This window comes from Cucurbita pepo, chromosome 6 (assembly GCF_057944985.1).
Source record: "Cucurbita pepo subsp. pepo isolate OVF chromosome 6, ASM5794498v1, whole genome shotgun sequence".
NCBI lineage: Eukaryota > Viridiplantae > Streptophyta > Magnoliopsida > Cucurbitales > Cucurbitaceae > Cucurbita > Cucurbita pepo.
In genome coordinates this window covers 2,261,907-2,284,008 of record NC_141803.1, presented here as the reverse complement: position 1 = coordinate 2,284,008, position 22,102 = coordinate 2,261,907, and the positions used below count along the sequence as shown (strand labels likewise).

Genomic DNA, 22,102 nt, shown 5'->3' with positions numbered 1-22,102 from the left:
AAATTAATTCCTCAAAGTCTTTTTACATTTAAGCCGCTCCATTATTAATTTATTACTACTTACTGGACCACCCTAGCAGTTAATTAATGATTTAAATACAGTAAATTTCATTTATTAAAATCACTTTTAAAACGCCATAATATTAAAATATTTAAATAAATTAAAAAAATAAAAAGTAGAGTTTTCAAATTGTCAACGACTAAATTATTGGCCATATGGCATTGGACAAACATAGGATCTATCTTTTATTTCAATTATTTAAAAAAAAAAAAAAAAAAAAAAAAAAAAAAAGAGAATTAAAATAAAGGAAAAAAGAAAAATCCCCGTCCGTGAAATTTAGGTTCATACGCATGCGCTGTACACGTAATCAAACCGGGAACTCCATTTGTCAAACCATTTAATCACATCCAAACAAAAGTCTCATAATCATTTCAATTTTCAAATCCCTTAAATATATAATATATAATATATAATCATTTTCATTCCTATGAACACATAATTCCATCCATTACACATCCATACAAAAATCAAAATTAATACAAAAAAAAAAAACAAAAAACAAAACAATACAAATAACCAATTTTGTTTCTAAAAATACTAATTAATCCTCCAAATTTTAATTATGTAATAGATTTTATTCAACTTTTTTAAAAAACAATAAAATTAAATTTAAAAATGTATCATTACTTTCCTTTTTTATTTTTTCAAGAAATTGAAGAAAAATATACCGTAAAGTTTTTCTCATTAGTCTCAGGTGAATTTCTCGACCCATTAATTACAGAGACTGATAAATATCCGAGTGAACCAAAATTAAAATATAATAAATTTAAATCAAAGTTGAACTAAGCTACAGAGGTCTATTAAACGAAAAAATATTATTATATAATCGATTAAAAGATTATTTTTTGAGAAATAAAAATAAAAATAAAGATAGAATTTATTAAATAACTTTGATTCCTATGAAGAGAAAGCTCGAGAGAGAGAGAGATGAGAGCATATTCTACGTACAGAATGAAGATTTCACAAATGATTATTATTACAGAGAGAGAGAGAGAGAATAAAAAAAAAAAAGAAAAGAAAAAGAAATTAGGGCTCGCGGACGTGAAAAACGTTAGGGTTCTTGACGACGAGATCGTACATATAAATGGAGTTGAATTTGGAGAAGTCCATTGGGAGCGAAATGAGATCAATAGAAGATCGCTTATGAAATTGGAAGAAATCGGGATCGCCTTCGTAATATCTCTCCCATCCTAGACCTTCCAGAATCTTCTGAAGAAATCCGTAGGATGTGACCGGCTGGCCGGAAGGAAGATGAACCAGAATCTTCTTTCTTCCGCCGCCGTTGTGGTGGTGGTGGTGGTGATGGTGGCCGTCGGAGGAGTAATCGCCGCCGGCCTGAGCGTTTTCGACGAGGCGCATCACACCGTTGGATCGGAATACCCAAACGCCTGACATTTTGGTGATCGGACGGTTAGTGTGAATTGAAAATGTGTGTTTGTTTTTGCTCGTTTGTTTTTCGGAAAGGAATTTGATTTAAGGGTTTATTTATAGGGAGAGAAGGAAAGAAGAGATGGGGGATTTGGATTCCAAATGGAGAGGGTGGACTTGGAATCTTTTTTAGACTCGTATTGTGGGGCCCACTCCACGTCACCACCCCCCCCCCCCCCCGGGTATATTTTAGATGCCTTTAATTTATTTATTTATTTTATTTATTTTGAATTTCTACCTTAATTCTTAATTAGGTTATTTTAATTTGGGATTGTGGGACCCACTACATTATTTATTTTGTTATTTTCTTTAATTTAAATCTAAATTTTAAAAAATGAGTTCATTTGTACGTTCAAACATTTAAATTTAAAGTTAATTTTCATTACAAAAAATATATTTAAAATGGATTTTCTATATATATATATATATATATAAAAGAGGGAGAGAAAGGGAATTTGGTCCCAAAAGAGGATCACGCGCTGTCCACGTGAAGGCATTGGGTTGTTGGTGGGTTATATGACCGAACCCGATTTCACTTTCCCATTCCATCATTGGATTTCTCTCTTTTTCGGAACTTTTTTTAATTTTTATTTTAAATTTTATATTCTCCTTTCGTTATTATCCACTGTTTATATCCATTTCTCCCTATCCTCAATAATTCCTTATATTATTTTTTTAAAAACTTTTTAATTTAATATTTTTAATGGAGTGGAAAATAAAATGTTATATTTTTTTTTATTAAAAAATTAAATTTAATATTGATTGGAGTTGTTGTTTTTCTAAATTGTTTTTTTTAATTAAAATTTAATTATTAAATGAGTAAAAGGTTGTATATATCTTGTGAAAACTTCTCTGGTCAAAAGTTTATTAAAAAATTAAATTATTTTTAAAAAATATGTAAATGGAAATTGACGACAATGTTTAAACATAAGAAAAACACCTTTGTTTGGATGTCTCTTGGTTGAAGAAATGGATATTTGTCCCTTTCATCCTACAAAAATAAATACTAAATAAATATATTATTGCAATATATATATATTTAAAAAAATATTCATAAATTTAGTTTCAATAATTCAAATTTATATCAAACTACGGACTCATTTTAAAAATTTTAATTTTTTTTAATCTATTAAACACAAAATTAAAAATTTATACTCGTATCATAATTTAGTGATAGGAAAAAAACAGAAAATACTTCATTCTCTAATTATATTTATCTAATAAAATTAAAATTTTAAAAATTTATCAAATAATTTTAATAGTTTAGAGTCCAATTAGACAGACTTTATAAACAGATACCGAACAAAAATAAAATAAAAGCGTCCAAATTCGCAATTTATTAGGCTTAAAAAATAGTAATTAATAAATAAAATTTATACCATTTTTTAATGTCAAATTTAAAAAAAAATAATAATAATGAAAAAGGGGAAATAGGCAAAGAAGAGAGCATGTTTAAGCATGTATAATAGTGTTGGGAGAGCATTTGTTAAGTGGAAAAGGGGCAGACAAGAAAGGGCTTAGCTAATCATATGTCTTCATCATTGGTTCTTTCTAACAAACTCGTTGCTTCTCAATGCCTTCTAAACTTCCAACCATTCAATTTATTCGACTCTAAATCATGTATTTCTTCTCGTCGAATCCTTATTAATTTATATTTTGTTCCGGTTTTTAACAAATTTTTAATCTCGTCGGTAATCATTTACATTTATTTGATAATGACCCTAAAGTTTTTTGCTCGACTTTTTAAAAAATAATAGTAAAAAATGGGCAATGGAGATAATTATCAAACGGGTCCTTGATTAAAGTTATTCTCAACTTTATTTATTATTACTACTAGTTTAGTAATACGTGGAACAGTGATTTGGACTGTTATAAATGGTATCATAGCCAGACACTCGGTGGTGTGCCAGCAAGAACGCTCGACTCCAAATGGGTGGATTGTGAGATCCCACGTTAATAGAAGAGGGGAATGAAACATTCCTTGTAATGTATGGAAATCTCTCCCTAGTAGACGCGTTTTAAAGCTGTGAGACTAACGACGATGTATAATGGGTCAAAGCGGATAATATTTGCCACTTAAGTTGTTACAGTACCCATAAAATTTTAATAGTAACATTAGTACCATAAAACATTTCTACCGTGATGAAAACTGTCTATCGACACCTTATAAATTATCTAAAAATGTTTTAATATTATTTTTAAATTTTTTTAAAAAAATTTAAATGTATTTTTCAAACTCTTTAAGGGTATTAATGAAAATTTTGAAAATTTAGGGGTATTTTTTAATAAAATATTAATGTTTCGACTCAAAATTAATATTTTTTTTTTTTTATATTTTATTAAATAAAGGGTATTTTTTTTTTTTTATTAATTTAGATTTTGGAGGATAGGGAAATAGGATGTTGCCCACATGGCATCACATGGGGCTATGGTCCCCACATCATGCATGCACACACACTCATCCATTTTAAGGAACCTCTACCCCACAACTCTATTTCTTCTTTTCTTAATTTCAATCCTATTTTTCTTTTTCTTTTTTTTCTTTTTTTTTTATTTTTTTAATTCATTTTTCTTTTTAATTTTGTGTCAAATTTGACGGAAAAATTATTCTCTCTCAAAATTCTAAAGTCGTTTTGAAGGTGTGAACCGTCCCCATTTGAACGGGGATGGGAAGCATGAGAACTTATTCCTATCTTCCTCTCGTCCCAATTTTACTTTGACCTATCACATACGATGTATATCGAGAACTCCTAGTGTAACAATCCAAACTCACCACGAGAACTTATTGTCCACTTTGACCTATTACGTATCATCGTCAGCCTCACGGTTTTAAAACGAGTCTATTCGTAAGAATTTTTCACATCTCTTATAAAGAATGTTTCATTTCTCTCTCCAACTGAGGTGAGATCTCACAATCCACCCCCTTGGAGGCCGAACATCCTCGTTGGCACACTGCTTGGTGTCTGGCTCTGATACCATTAGAAGATATTGTCCGCTTTGATCTGTTACGTATCATTGTCAATCTCACGGTTTTAAAACGCATCTATTCATAAGAATTTTTCACATCCTTATAAAGAATGCTTCATTTCTCTCTCCGACCGATATGGGATCTCACAATCCATCTCTCTTGGAGGCCCAACATCCTCGTTGACACACTACTTCGTGTCTGGCTCTAATACCATTTGTATCGGTCCAAACCTACAGTTAGCAAATATTATATGTTTTGGCCTGTTACAAACCATCGTCAGCCTCACAGTTTTAAAACACGCCTACTAGGGAGAGGTTTTCACACTCTTATAAGGACGGCGTCGTTCCCCTCTCCAACCAATGTGAGATCTCAACTTCTCTTACGTTTTAAAACTATGAGACTAACAATGACGATACGTAACGGGTCAAAGCTTAAATCATGTTATACGAGGTTAAATCAAATATTTTATGGAGCGTTTGATGGAAAAGTTTTGAAAAGATACAGATAATTAAAACGATAATATAATATATTAGGAAGAATAACTTTAGAGTGATGGGTGAGTGGGAGAAAAGAGTATATTTTGAGTGTATGGCTTTAGACATCCAAAATTCGAAGCCCACGAGGGAGTTTGGTCGTTTTGTTTATAATTTGTTCCTCTTTATGTATGCTATCAAATTGACCAATCCAATTTATCCATTAATATCAAAATAAATTTAATCCACGTGGTTATATTTTATTTTATTATTATTATTTATTTTTTTGTGGTGCCAAATTCCCTTTGCCTTTTTGTTCATTATTGTTATTCTTTTTATTTCTTTTAAATAAATGTATTGTTAATATTATCCACTATTTATTTATTTTTATTTTTATTTTTAAATAGTTGACATTATCCAATATGGATTTCCAATTAAATTTATGTTGAAAGTGATGTGGGAATTTTATTTTGGACGTAAATTATTCTGGTGGATTAAAAATTAAAACGTGTTAAAATTCATATATTTATGAAGAAATTATAAAATTAATATAGAAATGGGATTAAATTGGTTAAAAATAAAATGAAATTATTATTTTTAAATGAAATTGAAATTGAAATTATTACTTTTAAATGAAAATTATTATTTTTGGGTAAATATTGACTAAAATTGAAATCATTATTTTTAAATGAAAATTAGTTATGGGCCTAACAGAGGATGCAGATTTGATTTTCACTTAACCAAAAAAAATAAAATAAAATAAAAAATCTAACCCAATGGCCCATGGTCTAGGTGAACGTCCATGCGAGTCATGGTGTCGGCTTGCAAGTGTCATGGGTTTCCATGGTGTCGGTGTGTTCTTGTCCTGGGTTTTCATGGTGTCGGGGTGTGTTCTTTTATAAATGGGTTCTCAAGGATAGCTCCTGTATTGCTCTCTGATCCTAAAGGTTTGTTATCTCGATTATTGGATCAGTTTTCGATAAACATGTCCAAGAAAGTGATCAACAACATCCCAAGTCTCGAGAGGAAAGGTTCGAGGGTATTTTTAAATTTAACCTCCAAGTTTTCATGGCATCATAAATGGGTTTTCAAGGACTGAGATTGCCCTCGGATCCTAGAGGTTGGTATACATAGTGACACGATAAGCAAAAATGATGGAAGTATGATCAGGATGTCTCGATTATTGGGTCGGTTATTGGGTCAATGACATCTCAAGTCTCAAGATGACACTCAGAAACATCCGGTAAGACCAATGTTACAAGTGTCTTAGGTTTCCATGGTGTCGATGTGTTCGAGACTGCCCTCTAATCCTAAATGTTAGTATACATAGTCGTTCTTTGACATGATGTGCAAAAATGATACCATGGGTACGAGAGAGTTCATGCCTCAATAGTACTCGAGATATCTCAATTTTTGGGACTGTTATCGATAAGCATGTCGAAGAGAGTGATGAACGATGACATCGGTGGGAAATTATTTAATGATTTTAACTCATTTTGGTTTTTAGTTTTTAATAATTAATTTTAATTACGGGAAGAAGACTAAAAGAAATTAGAGCAATCTCATTGAAAAAAATTATATATTTTCCGCTCATTGCATTACGCAATTGAGCGGCATACATAATTCAAAATTTTTCTCTTCAAAGCATAACCGCATTGGCTTCTAGAACTCACAGAGCCAGAAACACCGAGATCACAGCCATAACAGCCGCAGCTCCGATGAAGCTACCGCGTGAGACGCCGGATTTTTCGCTAGGTGCTGGAGCAGCCGCATCATCCTCACCGTCGGCGGCCTTCGGTGGAGACCTTGCCGGCGAATCGGCAACAACCTTAGGTTTTTTGGCGGGAGGAGCCCTAGCCTTTGACGGAGTCTTAGCGGAAGGAGCCGGTGCCTTTTTAGGAGATCCGACGGGAGAAAACGACGCCGGTGGTGGTGATGATGGAGAGGAGCGAGGTGGCTTGACATCGATTCCAGGAACCTGAATCGGAGATGAGATCTGAAGAACACAGATGTTGTACGGCTGTGCGACGACGGATTTCACCAATCTCGAATCGAACTGAGATCCTCTTACGGCGGATCCGAACGCGATCTCGCCATGGCTAATCTGCGTAACCTTGATAAAACCTTGCTGATTCCTGGCAGCGCCGCTTGCTTGAAACAGAGTGGTGAGAACGGTAGTATTATCGGTAGACAATCTAGCAAGCTTCTGAGCATCGTAGTAATCGAGAATAACATGAACGCTCAAGATCCTTCTCAGGACGTCCAATGGCTTTCCAGATAGGCCAGAAACGGCGCCGTTGTCGAGGGCGAGGATAGTGATGGTTTTACGGCTGTTAATTTCACCGGCGAGATTTGTTTGTGTGAGGAAATCGTTCAAATCATTGAAATCGGGGAACTGGCTTAGGAGATTAGTGATATTGAAAGCGGAGGCTGCAGAGAAGAGGAGGAAACTCAAAAGCAGGGCGGCGGAAATGGCTCTGGAATCCATTGTTATTCGGTAATTGTTGATTTTTTTTTTCTTTTTGGTATGATTTTTGTTTTCAATGGGAAACCGATGAGCTTATTGATTTACGATTATGATTGAGATGGAAGGGGGCTTTTATAGCATAGATTGATTCAGTTTGTTTGGCTGGGAGTAAAATTCTCACTCAAATTTTCTTTTCCGGGAAAATCTTGAATTAGTTGATAGTTCTTTCAGACTTATTCTTTGAAGCCATAGTGGATCATGCTTTCTTACCGAGGACAAAATCATATCTGCTATCCTAATTTTGATCTTTAGCAACCATATAGTTCTAGTAGTGCTGCAAAATAAACATACCTGAAAACATGCCAATCAAATATTTTTAACAATGGGTGGAACAATAGGTGTATCATTGTAGTAATAACAGTTTTGGATTGACCAACACAGCGATCACAAGTAGTGATGGAATAGACGAGAAAGAAGAGAAGACAAAGATAAAAAAAAAGCCATTGTTTTTTGGAAGCAACAAGGATGATGCTTATATAGGCTTTCAAAGGTACTGAAAAACAGTAGACCGAAGGATCGAAAAATAGTCGAGGGGGTCTTCTTCACTCTCCACCTAAGAGCTCAAAATAAGCTTTCAAAGGTACGGAGAAACGTGGATTGAAGGATTCTAACTCTTTCAGAGTGGTATGGAAAACAGTGGACGGAAGTATTCTAGTTCTTTCATAGTGGTATCTCACTTATGGCCCCGAAAAGGGACCTTCTTCGTCCTCCCGATTCTAGCTCTTTTAGAGTGGTATCTCACTTATGGCTCGGACCGCCCGAAAGGGAGCCCTTTTCGCCCTCCCGCAATAAAGTCCCAAAGCCAATCCCAATCCCAAGTAACAGTGACCCTTTATAGGGTATTTATAATTGTTTTTGTAAAGAAAAAGAAAAAGAAGTTCTTGGATGAAGGATCAATTTGATTTTTTATTTTTTAATGACTATTAACATTAGTTTTTTTTTTTTTTTTTCGAATGGGAGGAAAAGATCCAACCCCCATTAAATCATTGCATAGATTTGTTTGAACACATATTAATATAATATAAGAAAAACTTTTTGATGTTTCTAGGTGTCATCTTGAGACTTAAGATGTCATGACCGCTCTCTTAGACACTATCAAAAACTCACCTAATAATTAAGATATCTTGATCATACCTTTATTTGAGTATAATTGAGGCATGAACTGTGTCAAGTCATTTTTGCATACCGGGAGCATCCCTTCTTAGGGCCATAACTAATTTTTGCTATACATTTTATTTTTAATCATTTGAATCCCATTTCTATGTTAATTAGCAAAAATCGAGCAACAATGAGCCTCCAATGTAACAAGTGTTTCATGGTGTCGTTACATTCTTTAAGTGCTCTCCACACAGTATGCAAAAATGATACTATAGATACAAGTGAGTTCTAAATTTAGTCGTGCCAGTAGATTGGTAAATCCTCAAATATCGAACAAAGAACTCGAAAGGAGTCAAGCATCTTCAAAGGCAGTAAAAAATGACTAAGAAGGAGTTGAGCCTCGATTAAGGGGAGGCACACTTCGTTCGAAGGGAGGTGTTAGATGATGAATGATCATGGGTCTAAGTGAGGAATACTAACTCCATTGGTATGAGGCATTTTGCAGAAACTCAAAGCAAAGTCATGAGAGCTTATGCAGTGTACAATATCATACTATTGTGGAGAGTCGTGTTCATCTAACACGGTATGCAAAAATGATACCATAGATACAAGTGAGTTCATGCTTCAATAGTACTCGATATCTCTCACTTTTAATTTTTAGTTTTTAATAATTAATTTTAATTATGGGAAGAAGGCTAAAGAAAGTAGAGCAATCTCATTGAAAAAAATTATATATTTTCCGCTTATTGCATTACGCAATTGAGCGGCATACATAATTCAAAATTTTTCAATCTTCAAAGCATAACCGCATTGGCTTTTAGAACTCAGAGAGCCAGAAACACCGAGATCACAGCCATAACAGCCGCTGCTCCGATGAAGCTACCGCGTGAGGCGCCGGATTCATCGCTAGGTGCTGGAGCAGCCGCATCATCCTCACCGTCGGCGGACTTCGGTGGAGACCTTGCCGGCGAATCGTCAACAAACTTCGGTTTTTTGGCGGGAGGAGCCCTAGCCTTTGACGGAGTCTTAGCGGAAGGAGCCCTAGCCTTTGACGGAGTCTTAGCGGAAGGAGCCGGTGCCTTTTTAGGTGATCCGACGGGAGAAAACGACGACGGTGGTGGTGGTGTTGGAGAGGAGCGAGGTGGCTTGGCATCGATTCCAGGAACCTGAATCGGAGATGAGATCTGAAGAACACAGATATTGTACGGCTGTGCGACGACGGATTTCACCAATCTCGAATCGAACTGAGTTCCTCTCACGGCGGATCCGAACGCGATCTCGCCATGGCTAATCTGCGTAACCTTGATGAAACCTTGCTGATTCCTGGCAGCGCCGCTTGCCTGAAACAGAGTGGTGAGAACGGTAGTATTATCGGTAGACAATTTAGCAAGCTTCTGAGCATCGTAGTAATCGAGAATAACATGAACGCTCAAGATCCTCCTCACGACGTCCAATGGCTTTCCAGATAGGCCAGAAACGGCGCTGTTGTCGAGGGCGAGGATGGTGATGGTTTTACGGCTGTTAATTTCACCGGCGAGATTTGTTTGGGTGAGGAAATCGTTCAAATTACTGAAATCTGGAAACTGGCTTAGGAGATTAGTGATATTGAAAGCGGAGGCTGCAGAGAAGAGGAGGAAACTCAAAATCAGGGCAGCGGAAATGGCTCTGGAATCCATTGTTATTCGGTAATTGTTGATTTTTTTTTTTCTTTTTGGTATGATTTTTGTTTTCAATGGGAAACCGATGAGCTTATTGATTTACGATTGAGATGGAAGGCGGCTTTTATAGCAGGGATTGATTTAGTTTGTTTGGCTGGGAGGAAAATTCTCACTCGAATTTTCTTTTCCGGGAAAATCTTTGAATTAGCATTAGAAATCCTGTGGAGTTCTTCGATTCTGAAAATTAATTACTAAATATAGTATAAATAGTTCTCTCTGTTACCCATTTTACCCCGAACACCAAAATCTGATTTAAACTGAAAAAGGGCGGGAATGTTGTGCATTTACCATTTTACCCCGAACATGAAAATCCGATTCAAACTGAAAAAAAGGGAGGGAAACGGTGAGATTATGTGCTAACTTATATATATATTATGTTTTTTCTAATATTTTTAGCTACGAATCTTATTGGATTTATTAATTTTGTGTCGTTTTTGTAGGGATAAGGATTGAAATCGGTAGTAGAAATCTTTCTTATCCTTGTCTCGCCTCGTTCCCGATGCTTATCTTGCCTCGTGAACATCTTTGAGTTGAAAGTAAATATTGGATCAAAATGTGAACCTGGTTTATAATGACGGGAGAGCAAATTCTGACCGTCCCCAAATTCAATTAAATTAGATGCAACTCTATGTCTTTCCGATAAAAACGTTAACCCAATGAAATAAAATTACACAAAATCTAAAAATGGTGGTAAGGTATTTATCTATTCTTTAAGAAAACCACGCCTTAGATTTTACAGATCACAACCAATAATAACATAAAGCTAAAATTGCTGTGAATGATAAGAGATTCAACGGTTGAAATTGAACAAAACTAGAAAGAATAGTATGTAGATTGAATTAGCCGGGCCCGACTTTAGGAATATTATAGTGTTCATTCAGACTGACAAGATATTGATTGAATTCGTGAATCCGATCCCGATGAGATTTTCTGGCCATCTTCGCTATTCTTTGAACATCAATCTTCTCCCATTGCCGAAGATATCACCTCTCCGTAGGTGTTAGCATATCGTTCATGTTCATGTTCTCTTTAGAACAATCAACCAATGAAGTAGCGTTCATTCCTAACCATCTCCAAAAGAAAAAGATACCGATAAGCTAAATGAAATTCTTGACAATTTAGTATTATATGGTATGAGTGAGACATAAAACAATGCTCATCAAATTCATCTCCAAACAAAATTCAACGAGAAATTCAAAACAAATCAACTAACCTGATGAGAGATCCGTCTTCTCTCACAGCTTGAGAAAAATTGTTAAACTGCTTCTTCGACTTCTTTTTCTTCCTGATTCCATCTCCTCTTACGCCCAAGGCCTTCCCCTTCAGCCTTAACTTCCCCACCACCACATTCTCGTACTCCGACATCTTTTCCGATTACGATCGATCGAAACTTACGAAATAAAATACGAAATTCAAAGATAGTAAGAAGACGAACCGCAGAGATTAATCTACTACACCAAAATTGCGATCAATAAACAAAATGTTTTCACAGTCCTAACATCTGCTAAAAGAAAGAAACAGTAGGATTGTCATTTACCTTAAGAACTCGTTGGAGCAAAGACTCTCAAAACTCGTCGAACTCTGCTCTCAGACGACAAATGATTCTTTCAGAAGCTCACCGAATACGCTAATTGAAAATGACCTTATTTTATAAGAACCTTCAGTTAAAGTCTTTTGAGTTCTCTCAATTTAATTTGTATATTTCAAAATTTTCAATTAAATTTTTTTATTTTTTCAAAATAATTTATTCCTAAAATAGTTGGGAAATGTTTGATTTTTCTTTTTATTTGTGAAAATAGTTATTAAACATTTTTAAAGCATATATATATATATATTTAATAATAAACAATAATTAAAAAAAAATAATAGATTTTTTTTAGTAGGTTAAATTACAAATTTAGTCTTAAATTTTGTCCGGGATAGTTCAGTCTTCCTATTATAGACTGTGTAAGAACTCTATGCCATCTATAGAATAGCGGGCTACTTGATTGGCTGTTTGGAAGGACCTGAGAACCATCTTTAATGGTTTGCATGTCAACAGCAGCATCATCTGAATCACGGAGACTAACTTCAGTGGTAGGTGTTGGGTAGCATCGATTCTTGGAACATAGGACATTCTCGGTGACGAGTTGACACCAGGATCCTTTTTGGACATTCTCGGTGACGAGTTGACACCAGGATCCTTTTTAAAAAATTCACGTATCTACTAAATACAAATTCTAAAATTTCATTATACATAAAATTCAAATTATATCTAATAAAATAATTAATTTTAAAAAAAATTAAAAATTAAAAATATTTATTAGATACAAAATTAAAATTTAAATAATTAATATATAATTTGTGAGATAAAAAATTGGAATATTAACCACCAAAACGGCGTTCGTATCGACTAATAAAACGGTCGTTTTGGAAATTAGGCGGGAAACTTAAGCTGGAGGCAAAATAGTTGCCACGTGGACCTAATCCAACCGTATCAAAGTAAGTCCTTCTATAGGCTATTACAGAGCCACGTCGCAAGTCGAAGATATTGCCCACGTGGCAGCATCTCAGCTACTTAAAGCTTTTTTCATACCACAAATTCCATTAGAAAAGAAATAAAAAACGAAAAGGATCATGAACACTCTCCGGATCTCTTTCTCGTCGTTTCCGCTGTTGAAAACACTCCCCAATTCTTCCTCACTGAAACCGGCCCAAATCGCCGCAAATTCTGCTCACCGTCGAATCTTTGTCATGAATTCTAGCTCGAAGCTTGATTCTAGGTCGTCTTCGTCGTCGATATGTCAAGTTCCGGGGCTAGAATCGGAGGAGATGGACAGGATTGCGGAACAAATGTTCCGGCGGTATGCGTCTCCTTCTTCTTCGAATGTTAAGAGAGGAAAAGGAGTCGCCATTGTATGGTTCAGAAATGACCTCCGTGTACTGGACAATGAGGTCCTGTATAAGGCCTGGATTTCGTCAGAGGCTGTGTTGCCGGTGTATTGCGTTGATCCGAGACTTTTTGGTTCTACCTGCTACTTTGGATTTCCTAAAACTGGAGGTTTGTTTCTGAATTTTTTCCTTACTTTAGTGACCGATGATCGTGTGATTTGTTCGGAGTTTATATGTTGATTGTCTTGTTGAGCTCTGAATTAATAGTTTATTGTTCTGTTTCTTGTTGTTGTTGATCACAAAACTGTTCTGTTCCGTTATTTTGTTCGTGTAACATTTCGACTAGTTAAGTGCAATGGTGGGAACTATTAGAGGTCTGTTCGTTGCCCGTCGAGTTAGGGCCATGTCTTCTCTTCTTGGACTTAACATTAGTGAGGCGACTTTGGAAGAAATTCATTGCAATGTCGTCATATGATCATGTATTATGCTGGATTTTTCAAAATGTTAAGCTATTAGTTGAATCGCTGATTGAGATTTCAGCATTTTGGAATTTGTGCTTGTATATGGGGCAGAGCAAGTCTTTCAACGATCCTATAATTCCTTCCTTCCTTCCTTCCTTCCTTCCCTTGCAGCATTGAGAGCTCAATTTATTGTTGAATGCTTGGCTGATTTGAAAAGGAATTTAATAAACCGAGGTCTTAACTTGCTTATTCAACATGGGAAGCCTGAAGAAATTCTCCCTTCTCTTGCTAAAGCTCTTGGTGCCCACACAGTTGAGTAACTTCAATAGCTTTCCTTGTTTGTTTGAAGGGCTGCACCAATATGGCTATTGGTTAAATTATATCTATTCATTTGATCAGGTTTATGCTCAAATGGAAACTTGTAGTGAGGAACTATACGTTGAAAGAATGGTAAGCAAAGGACTCAAAACAGTGGTGCTATCACCAACCTCAGAGAAGTCTGCCAAGCCAAGCTCTGCTAGAGGCCCTACTTTGCAACTTGTTTGGGGCACCACGATGTACCACATAGATGACCTTCCATTTGATACCAACAGTTTGCCTGATGTCTACACTCAATTTCGTGAAGTACCGTATATTCTCTTTATAGTTTTAGGTTCGTTATCTTCTCTTGCATTGTTAAATGTGTTTCTCACAAGATGCTTTTTCTCTTGATGGGCAACCAAATTGCAGTCTGTTGAAGCTAAATGTCCTATCCGAGATTGCATTAGACTTCCAGCTCTTCTTGGACCTCCAGCAACCATCGATAATTGGGGATGTGTTCCCTCGCTTGATAAGCTTGAGCTTCAACCTCCAAGTGTATGTTTATATTTTTGGAATAATGAAGTCTGCTATTTGTGAGTTGATGATTGATTCGTTTTCTTCAGGTTGTTAAGGGCATGAGGTTTATTGGGGGTGAGACCGCTGCTCTCTCCAGAATCTATGAGTACTTCTGGAAGAAGGTGAAAATTGTATTTTAAAAATATAAATAGGAACAATTTAGCCATTCAAACATATACTCTCAATGATGAATTTAGCCATTTGCCTCTCTTTTGATTCTGACTCTTAATTATGGGCTAAGCAATTTCACGTACATCGCCGATGTTTTGCTATTTAGGATTTACTACGGATCTACAAGGAAACAAGGAATGGGATGTTAGGACCTGACTACTCTACAAAATTCTCTCCATGGCTTGCTTCAGGAAGCATTTCACCACGTCTCATTCATGAAGAGGTTGGTTTTATTGCATTTCCTTCAATGTGAATGTGTTTTGCATATTTCAAGGCTTGGATTCTTCTCTTAGGTAAAGAGATATGAGAAGGAAAGAGAAGCAAATCAATCTACTTATTGGTATTCTCTCTTTTCTTTTCATAATACAGCATCGTTACTTATTACCCATTGATCATCTTAGTTATCTCTTGGTAACAAGGAAACTTTGATTGAAAGATAATCTTTTATGCTTTGTTAATCTACATTTGCCATTTCAGGGTGTTGTTCGAATTGATATGGAGGGATTACTTTCGGTTTCTTTCAGTCAAATATCGGAATTCTCTTTTTCATATAGGTAAGGATTGTCAAAAAAAATTCAGATTTTGCTGTCTTTCCTGTATGGTACTACCTTATTTCCTGGTGCATATGCCCTCTTATGCCAGTTTCTTTTCATAGGTGGCCCAAGAAAAGTGGAGTCGAAATGGAGTCAAGACAAAAATTTGTTTGAATCATGGAGAGATGGCCGTACAGGGTATGTTTTTTCCCCTCTCTAGGATTGATTTTATGTTCCTTCGAAGTCCAAGAGTGTGTGTAGATAATGCTTTCACATTTCATCAGACGTTTGTTTCATATATGATGTACTATAATGTTCTGACCCTCCAGGTATCCTCTAATAGATGCAAATATGAAAGAATTGTCAACAACTGGGTTCATGTCGAATCGAGGACGGCAGGTATTTTGTCGTTCTACGAATGTTGTTCTACACAATGAGTATCAAAGCCTTGCAAACAAATTAAGCACCAAATTACACTTAAATGGATTGAGTAACAAATGTACCGATGATTTGTTCTTTCTACAGATAGTATGTTCCTTCCTTGTCCGAGATATGGGTATTGATTGGCGTATGGGAGCTGAATGGTTTGAGACATGCCTTCTGGATTATGACCCTTGCTCCAATTATGGAAATTGGACATATGGAGCTGGTAATTCAATTTCCTTCTCAAATATGGAAACTCTGTCCTTAAATTCCCATTTTTGTTTTCCCATTTTATATTTCATATGAAAAATTTAATCTCCAAGAATGAAGGTTACCCAGTTCATGAGTTGGATTGGGCCTAAGACACATTTTAGACTCAATTCTATATATTATCTGTTTAATCCAAACAATTTTTTATCTATTCAAATTTTCTTAAAAAATTTAAATATCTATTTACGTCTTCTCTATTTTTAGGTGTTGGGAATGACCCTAGAGAAGATCGTTACTTCAGTATCCCCAAGCAAGTAAGTACAGATTTTACCCTAAATAAATTGTTGACATTGTCAACAAACACAAGCACTTCAAGATGCTGGACGATGCAAATCTATTAACTTCTCTACGAACGAACATTCATATTCACTTGATTTTATGCCATTATCAGTTAGCATCGAGTCGAAAATTATGGCGATAGTCGAAAATCATAGCATGAGTCCATGAGTTCTGCATATATAGTCTCCCTGAAATGTGATGCAATCAAGTATTATAATATCTAACTCTTATTTTTAGCTTAATTTCAAGAGGTGTTGGAGTAAAGAGTATTAGAGATTAGAGAATATGATGTAATCGTTATTACATGGAACAACCCAAGCCCACTACTAGTAGATAATGTCCTCTATGAGTTTTTTCTTTTGAGTTTCTCCTCAAGGTTTTTAAAACATGTCGGAGAGGTTCCCACACCCTTATAAACATTGTTTCGTTCTCCTCCCCAACCGACGTGGGATCTCACGTTATAGATCATTGCTTTTCAAATTTAGGCGAGAAAAATTGCCTTGATTAGCCAACAAGTTTAAATGGGTTCCCAATGTTTTTCTGTTTCTGGGAAATTTTGACAATAATATCATATACAGGCACAGACATACGATCCCGAGGGCGAATACGTAGCGTATTGGTTGCCGCAGCTACGAATGTTACCCAAAGATAAGAGGCATTTCCCAGGAAAAATGTTGTACATGGAACAAGTAGTACCTCTGAAGTTTGGGAATGCTGGAAGACCCCAAAGCCAAGATTATGCAAGAAGAAAAAACTTTGGGGGGAGACAAGCAAAGGACTTCAGAAGATAACAGTGTTCAAGGAAAGTAGGTACAATTCATAACTCTCCACACCTTATCTCCATTCAACAAACACCGTTAGTTCTTTTCTTGACCAAAAGTTATAAAGTAATCCTGAGGAAGCTTGTGCTTTTTACCTTCTCATAAGTCTCTACTAATCTTACGGTAGATCGATTCGTTGATCATGGAAACTTTTTTCGGGGCAAGGTTTAGTTTCGGGTATTTTGCTTACTCTTTGAAAGTGCAATACCGTTGCTCGTGTGCACTAACCGTTCACGTGCAAAGGAACTGTTGGAATGAAATTTGGTTAGAGGATCTCTCCATATGTTTGAGTTTGGTAATATTTTGGTTCATAAACTCATATTTTAGCTCGGTTCAAGAGTAACTAAAATATTATGATTGTTGTTATCGTCTATTTTCTCTCTTTTTCTTCCTCGTCTTTTCTCTTTCCTCCCTCCATCTACGTTTGTTATCGTTGTCCTCTTCTTTTTGTTATCTATTTGCTTGTTTGTTCGTGTTTTTATTCCTTTCTTCTATCTTTCTTTGTTACATTGAAAAAATCTTCATCTAAACTCAAAACTTTAGAGGGTAAAAAAGCTCAAATATATATTTGATTTATTAGTTTATAAGAAATATGGAACTAAACCATAGTTTTCTTTTAAAAAATAATTAGGAGACCAATTTTTTTATTAATAAAAAAAAAGGGGCTGTCTAGTCATTATTATTATTATTTTTGTTTATTAATTTAAAGAGAAAATTCATTTTTCTAAACAAGCTCTATTTGAATATTATTTTAATGATTCGATTTTTGTTTTCGGTGACACAAACTCGTATTTTATTAAAAGATTTGAGATTGTTAGAAAATTATTCTCCAATTTATTTTTATATTTTAATTTTGTCATCAAGAATGCCAACTAAGGCTCATAAAAAGTCAAAATCTATTGAGGTCACTCAGTGCACAGATGAGAAAACCTTCCTTGTCTCCATCTTCGTCACCTATTTCATTCTCTATCTTAACAAAAAAAAATTGGATTTCGAGGGTTCCCCACAGAGAATTGATGGGAATCGGTGCATTATTTTTTAAGAAAACAATCATTTTAAATAAATTTTTAATCTACATATATATATTTTTATTCATTGGTAAAATTATTACACCTGATAAAATACTTATTTTTATAATAATAAATTAATAGTTAAATGAATGTGACAAAAATAATAATTAAATTGACCAATAATTAATTTACTTAGGCGGTAAAGTTGGACTCAATGCTGGTTAAACTTTATTTACTGATCTCTAAATTGTTGATTTAAAATTGGTTAAATAAAAAAAATCTTTTTGGCGGTAGGATCAGCCCCTAATCCTCCCAACTGCACGTAGACAAATTAAAATAAATAATAATAATAATAATAATAATAAAGGGAAATTAAAAAAGAGAGAGAAAATATGAAACTTAGGGATTGAAACAAATGGTGAAGATGAAAAAGGAGGAGCTCTCAATTTTGAAGCCCTTTTGAAAAAATTTCCTTTCCCCTCGGCAAGCTCACTACGCGAAGAATTCAGTTCCTTTCTCTCTCTCTCTCCATCTTTCTGGTTGATTTTCTCGCAGCTTTACGTCTCCAGCACGGTCTCTGTTTTCCATTTCGTATTTATTCTCTCTCTGTTATCCGGAGAGGAGAAAGGTTGGTGGAGTAATTCATTGAATCTATCTAATCCGGATCGACGAGTTTCAGGTATGTTCTAGATCTGTTGCTTTCTCCTTTTTTTCTTTTTTTTTTTTTTTTTTTTTTTTTTTTGCGTTTTCCGATTGTTCGCCGGATGTTTCGCATCTGGTATTTACTTTGTTTGAGGAAGTGATGCTCGTTGATCAATCGGTGTATTTGTTTGTTTGTTTGTTTGTTTTTTTTTTTTTTTTTTAATGATTTGATTACTTGAATCACTGGCGAATTGGTTCTTGTGTGTATTGAATTGTTTACGGATTTAGATTCTCGTGTTATTGTGGTTGTGTTTATGAAAAGTGAATTTTTCAGGTTTATTTGGGATATGGCTGAGGATAAAGCCGCTGGAGAAGGTGAAAAGAAGGATACTGTTGCGGATGCTGCCGAGAAGAAGAAATCCCCGGGGATTTTCTCGCGGCTTTGGAGTGGTATCTTCCGTGTACGCGGCGATGATTTTGAGAAGAGGCTTCAACACATTTCTAAGGAAGAAGCCGCTGTGCTTGCTAGGTTGAAGCGTAGAGCCCTAACCTGGCGGCGAATGGCCAGAAATCTTATTGTATCTTCTGTCATTTTTGAGGTGATTGTCTATTTTTCAGATTGCTTTTACTTTTTCCAATTGCACTAGTTTATGTCAATGTGATTGAATTGCATACTTCTGAATGAATTCATTTGTCACCCTTGAGGATTTTTTTCAATGATTATTATTATTTTTTCCTTTCAGATTATTGCAGTTTGTTATGCTATCATAACTACAAGAACTGTAGATATGAACTGGAAGATGAGAGCATTTAGAGTTTTACCCATGTTCCTTTTGCCTGCATTATCAACCCTGGCTTATACAACATTTCTTAGCTTCACAAGAATGTGTAAGTATATCCACTTGATTATCTGTGATTTTCTTTTATTCACATTATATCTACGCCATGTACTTTGTTCTGTTTGTTTATTGCTGCCTTCGTTGATTTTTTTTCTTGTTCATTATCGATGGTATCGATGATTAACCATACGTGTAATCAAGTGCTGGAGTTGGTAAAAAAATGCATCTAATTTAAACAAATTTACTTGCTGTTGGCACATGATGCCTGGACATGAAGATGAAGCTCAAAGGCCAATGCTGGAATAAGCGTAATTCTTCATTGAAGAGAATGATAGTTTAGATAATTTGCTTTCTTCTTAAGCATCTTGTTGCCAAGAATTAAACGGCATCCTACTGATGACCTCAGTACTAAGCGTTTATAGGTTTTCTGTTACCTTGTACGGGATCCATGATTCTTGTACCTGTCATCTGCTTCTAACAATGAACATTGTTCGCTGCATATGTAGAGTCATAATACGAATTTGGTACTTTGGCAAACATGGATGCTTAGAATTCTGAACTAGCATCCTTGTGAGTTTGGAGTGGCTTGTATTTTTTGACTGAAACCCATTTTGAGATTTTAATTCTTGTTTGTCCTGGATTTTAAAATCTAGTTAAGTGTTCGTTGAAGTCATGATGTTAACTTTCTATTGGCATATCGGAATGTGTTGTCACAATAACGAGTCTCTAGTAACTTTATAGGCGATCGGAAGGACCAAAAAACCCTTGAAAGGTTGAGAGCTGAGAGGCAAGCTAAAATTGATGAACTTAAGGAGAAAACTAATTATTACACTACTCAGCAGCTCATCCAGGTAATGCTGTTTTTCCAATATTTTTTCCCCTCGTTTATTTCTCGAGTTTAGCATGGCATTTCTCTAATCTATGTTTCGCCTTGCTTCCTATTATTGCCCTTCTGTCTGTCTGACCCATATCAGTTTTAACCTTCTCGGTGCGTTCATTGCAGTCTAAGCTCAATTTCCCGTCTTTACAATAACCAAGTATTTTGACGTAAATTGACTGATATTCGCTATACAATTTGTAACCTTTTCGATTTTATTTGGGATGGTAAATGCAATGTTCTTTTAAAGTTCGCTTAAGCACCGGAAACTTTCTCCCTTCATTTTGATGACAAAATAACACCATAATCTTATACAAGATTATCTCATTGGATTTGAAGTACAATTCTGATGAATTATGCTGATGATTTTTGACCTGTCGTTTCTTTAGAGCTTTTCTGCTGGATTGAACAATATAGCCAAATTTGTGCAGCCTTTTCTTCTTCAAAAACCCACGATGTCCTTATTTCTGTACCCCTTTTTCTTTCACAGAGGTATGACTCTGACCCCGCTGCAAAGGCCGCAGCTGCAACTGTATTGGCTTCTAAGTTGGGAGCAGAGTCAGGCTTAAAGGTTCATTTGGGCGACGAATCCAACCTTAATGTTCCATTAGGGAAAAGCAATGATGTTGAACTCGTGCCTGCTGGTGGTGGGCTTCGGAACAGAAAACAAGGTCACTCCCGTTCCAGTAGCGTAGGCAGTGCTTCATTGCATCATTTCGATGAAGATGCACGTCGTCCTGCTGTATCAGAAGGTCCTCATGCTTCTGAACATAATCAGTTGGTCGTCGATCATTACAATCCTGAAGGACTAGCTGCAAATAATGGAGGATGGTTAGCTCGAATCGCTGCATTGCTCGTTGGAGAGGATCCAACGCAGTCCTATGCACTCATCTGTGGAAACTGCCATATGCACAATGGTGAGCGTTCCTATTCAACTCTATACAATAATAATACTCTCTTCTCACAATGCGAAAACTCATGCACTTCTTCCCCTTTCATATCAATCTGAATCAACCCTTTTTGTTTAAATCCTTTGTAGGGCTTGTCAAGAAAGAAGATTTCGCATTCATTACGTACTACTGCCCACATTGTCGTGCCTTGAATCGATCGAATCAATCAGAGGAACAAGTTTCTGGGCAGGGTAGTCCAAGTGATGGTGGTTCTATAGGAGCACCAAGAAGCTCTAGTGACCCATTAGTACTCACCAGCAATGTCAATGCAGAAACAATTTCTGAGATTCAGGACACCATAAAAGAAACGAAATCTGGAAACGAAGTTAACGACGGAGTAAAGGTACGCACAGCTGAAACGACGTAATTATAATAATACACCACGAAACTAGATTTGTTTGATCATTGCATTGCATTGCTTGGGATTGTTATCCCTTGTTCATATTGTGGGCGTTATTGAGAGAAACACATTATCTGCTTGATTGATATCTTGTAAACTGGCACGGTTGAGGTGAGTTAACTTTGTTCTTCGTTTCTTCATTTTATTGCCTTAGAGTTGATGGTGTATACATAATAGATTACATGGATTTTCTTGTAAACATGTAAAACTGTTGAGTTTTGACTTTTAATGGAAGTGTCCAAAAGATCATCATACTTCTTTTTCTAGTTTTTATTTTGAATTGTATTGTACGAGAATGTATAAGCTAAGTTCGGTTCACCAAGCCATTACACAAATCTCTTTCTTTCAAATAGGTTATCTCATTTCAGTCCGCCAATCAACAAAGATCTGAAGAATGACCGACCCAT

General features: G+C 35.6%; 3 protein-coding genes, 1 non-coding gene and 2 pseudogenes across 4 annotated transcripts; 2 read left to right on the top strand and 4 right to left on the bottom strand.

Annotated features, from left to right (window-relative positions):
* Positions 1 to 917: 917 nt before the first annotated feature.
* Positions 918 to 1,547, bottom strand: LOC111797554 (flowering-promoting factor 1-like protein 2 pseudogene; annotated as a pseudogene).
* Positions 1,548 to 6,466: 4,919 nt separating this feature from the next.
* Positions 6,467 to 7,724, bottom strand: LOC111796753 (fasciclin-like arabinogalactan protein 14). The gene has a single exon (XM_023679505.2). The coding sequence runs from the start codon at positions 7,415 to 7,417 to the stop codon at positions 6,599 to 6,601; it is 819 nt and encodes a 272-aa protein (XP_023535273.1). The 5' UTR covers positions 7,418 to 7,724; the 3' UTR covers positions 6,467 to 6,598.
* A 1,526-nt stretch (positions 7,725 to 9,250) lies between these two features.
* LOC111796752 (fasciclin-like arabinogalactan protein 14) lies at positions 9,251 to 10,390 on the bottom strand. The gene has a single exon (XM_023679503.2). The coding sequence runs from the start codon at positions 10,228 to 10,230 to the stop codon at positions 9,379 to 9,381; it is 852 nt and encodes a 283-aa protein (XP_023535271.2). The 5' UTR covers positions 10,231 to 10,390; the 3' UTR covers positions 9,251 to 9,378.
* A 721-nt stretch (positions 10,391 to 11,111) lies between these two features.
* On the bottom strand, positions 11,112 to 11,637 carry LOC111797383 (uncharacterized; annotated as a pseudogene).
* Positions 11,638 to 12,873: 1,236 nt separating this feature from the next.
* Positions 12,874 to 17,458, top strand: CRY3 (cryptochrome 3). The gene is made up of 13 exons (XM_023679476.2): positions 12,874 to 13,312; positions 13,776 to 13,915; positions 14,004 to 14,228; positions 14,334 to 14,459; positions 14,528 to 14,602; positions 14,758 to 14,874; positions 14,945 to 14,991; positions 15,129 to 15,205; positions 15,307 to 15,382; positions 15,514 to 15,583; positions 15,710 to 15,833; positions 16,082 to 16,131; positions 16,735 to 17,458. Exons 1-13 carry the CDS (start codon positions 12,889 to 12,891, stop codon positions 16,945 to 16,947), a joined length of 1,764 nt encoding a protein of 587 aa, XP_023535244.2. The 5' UTR covers positions 12,874 to 12,888; the 3' UTR covers positions 16,948 to 17,458.
* A 911-nt stretch (positions 17,459 to 18,369) lies between these two features.
* LOC111797344 (uncharacterized protein At2g24330) lies at positions 18,370 to 21,949 on the top strand. Its single transcript, XR_015421296.1, has 5 exons — positions 18,370 to 18,666; positions 18,964 to 19,228; positions 19,373 to 19,517; positions 20,210 to 20,319; positions 20,836 to 21,949. It is a non-coding gene; the product is annotated as an uncharacterized protein At2g24330 (transcript).
* Positions 21,950 to 22,102: the final 153 nt, after the last annotated feature.

Coding starts and splice junctions, on each gene's coding strand:
- LOC111796753 (XM_023679505.2), bottom strand. CDS start 7,417: ATGGATTCCAGAGCCATTTCCGCCGCCCTGCTTTTGAGTTTCCTCCTC.
- LOC111796752 (XM_023679503.2), bottom strand. CDS start 10,230: ATGGATTCCAGAGCCATTTCCGCTGCCCTGATTTTGAGTTTCCTCCTC.
- CRY3 (XM_023679476.2), top strand. CDS start 12,889: ATGAACACTCTCCGGATCTCTTTCTCGTCGTTTCCGCTGTTGAAAACA. Junction 14,229..14,333: donor TCTACACTCAATTTCGTGAA/GTACCGTATATT, acceptor ACCAAATTGCAG/TCTGTTGAAGCTAAATGTCC. Junction 14,603..14,757: donor ATGAGTACTTCTGGAAGAAG/GTGAAAATTGTA, acceptor TTTGCTATTTAG/GATTTACTACGGATCTACAA.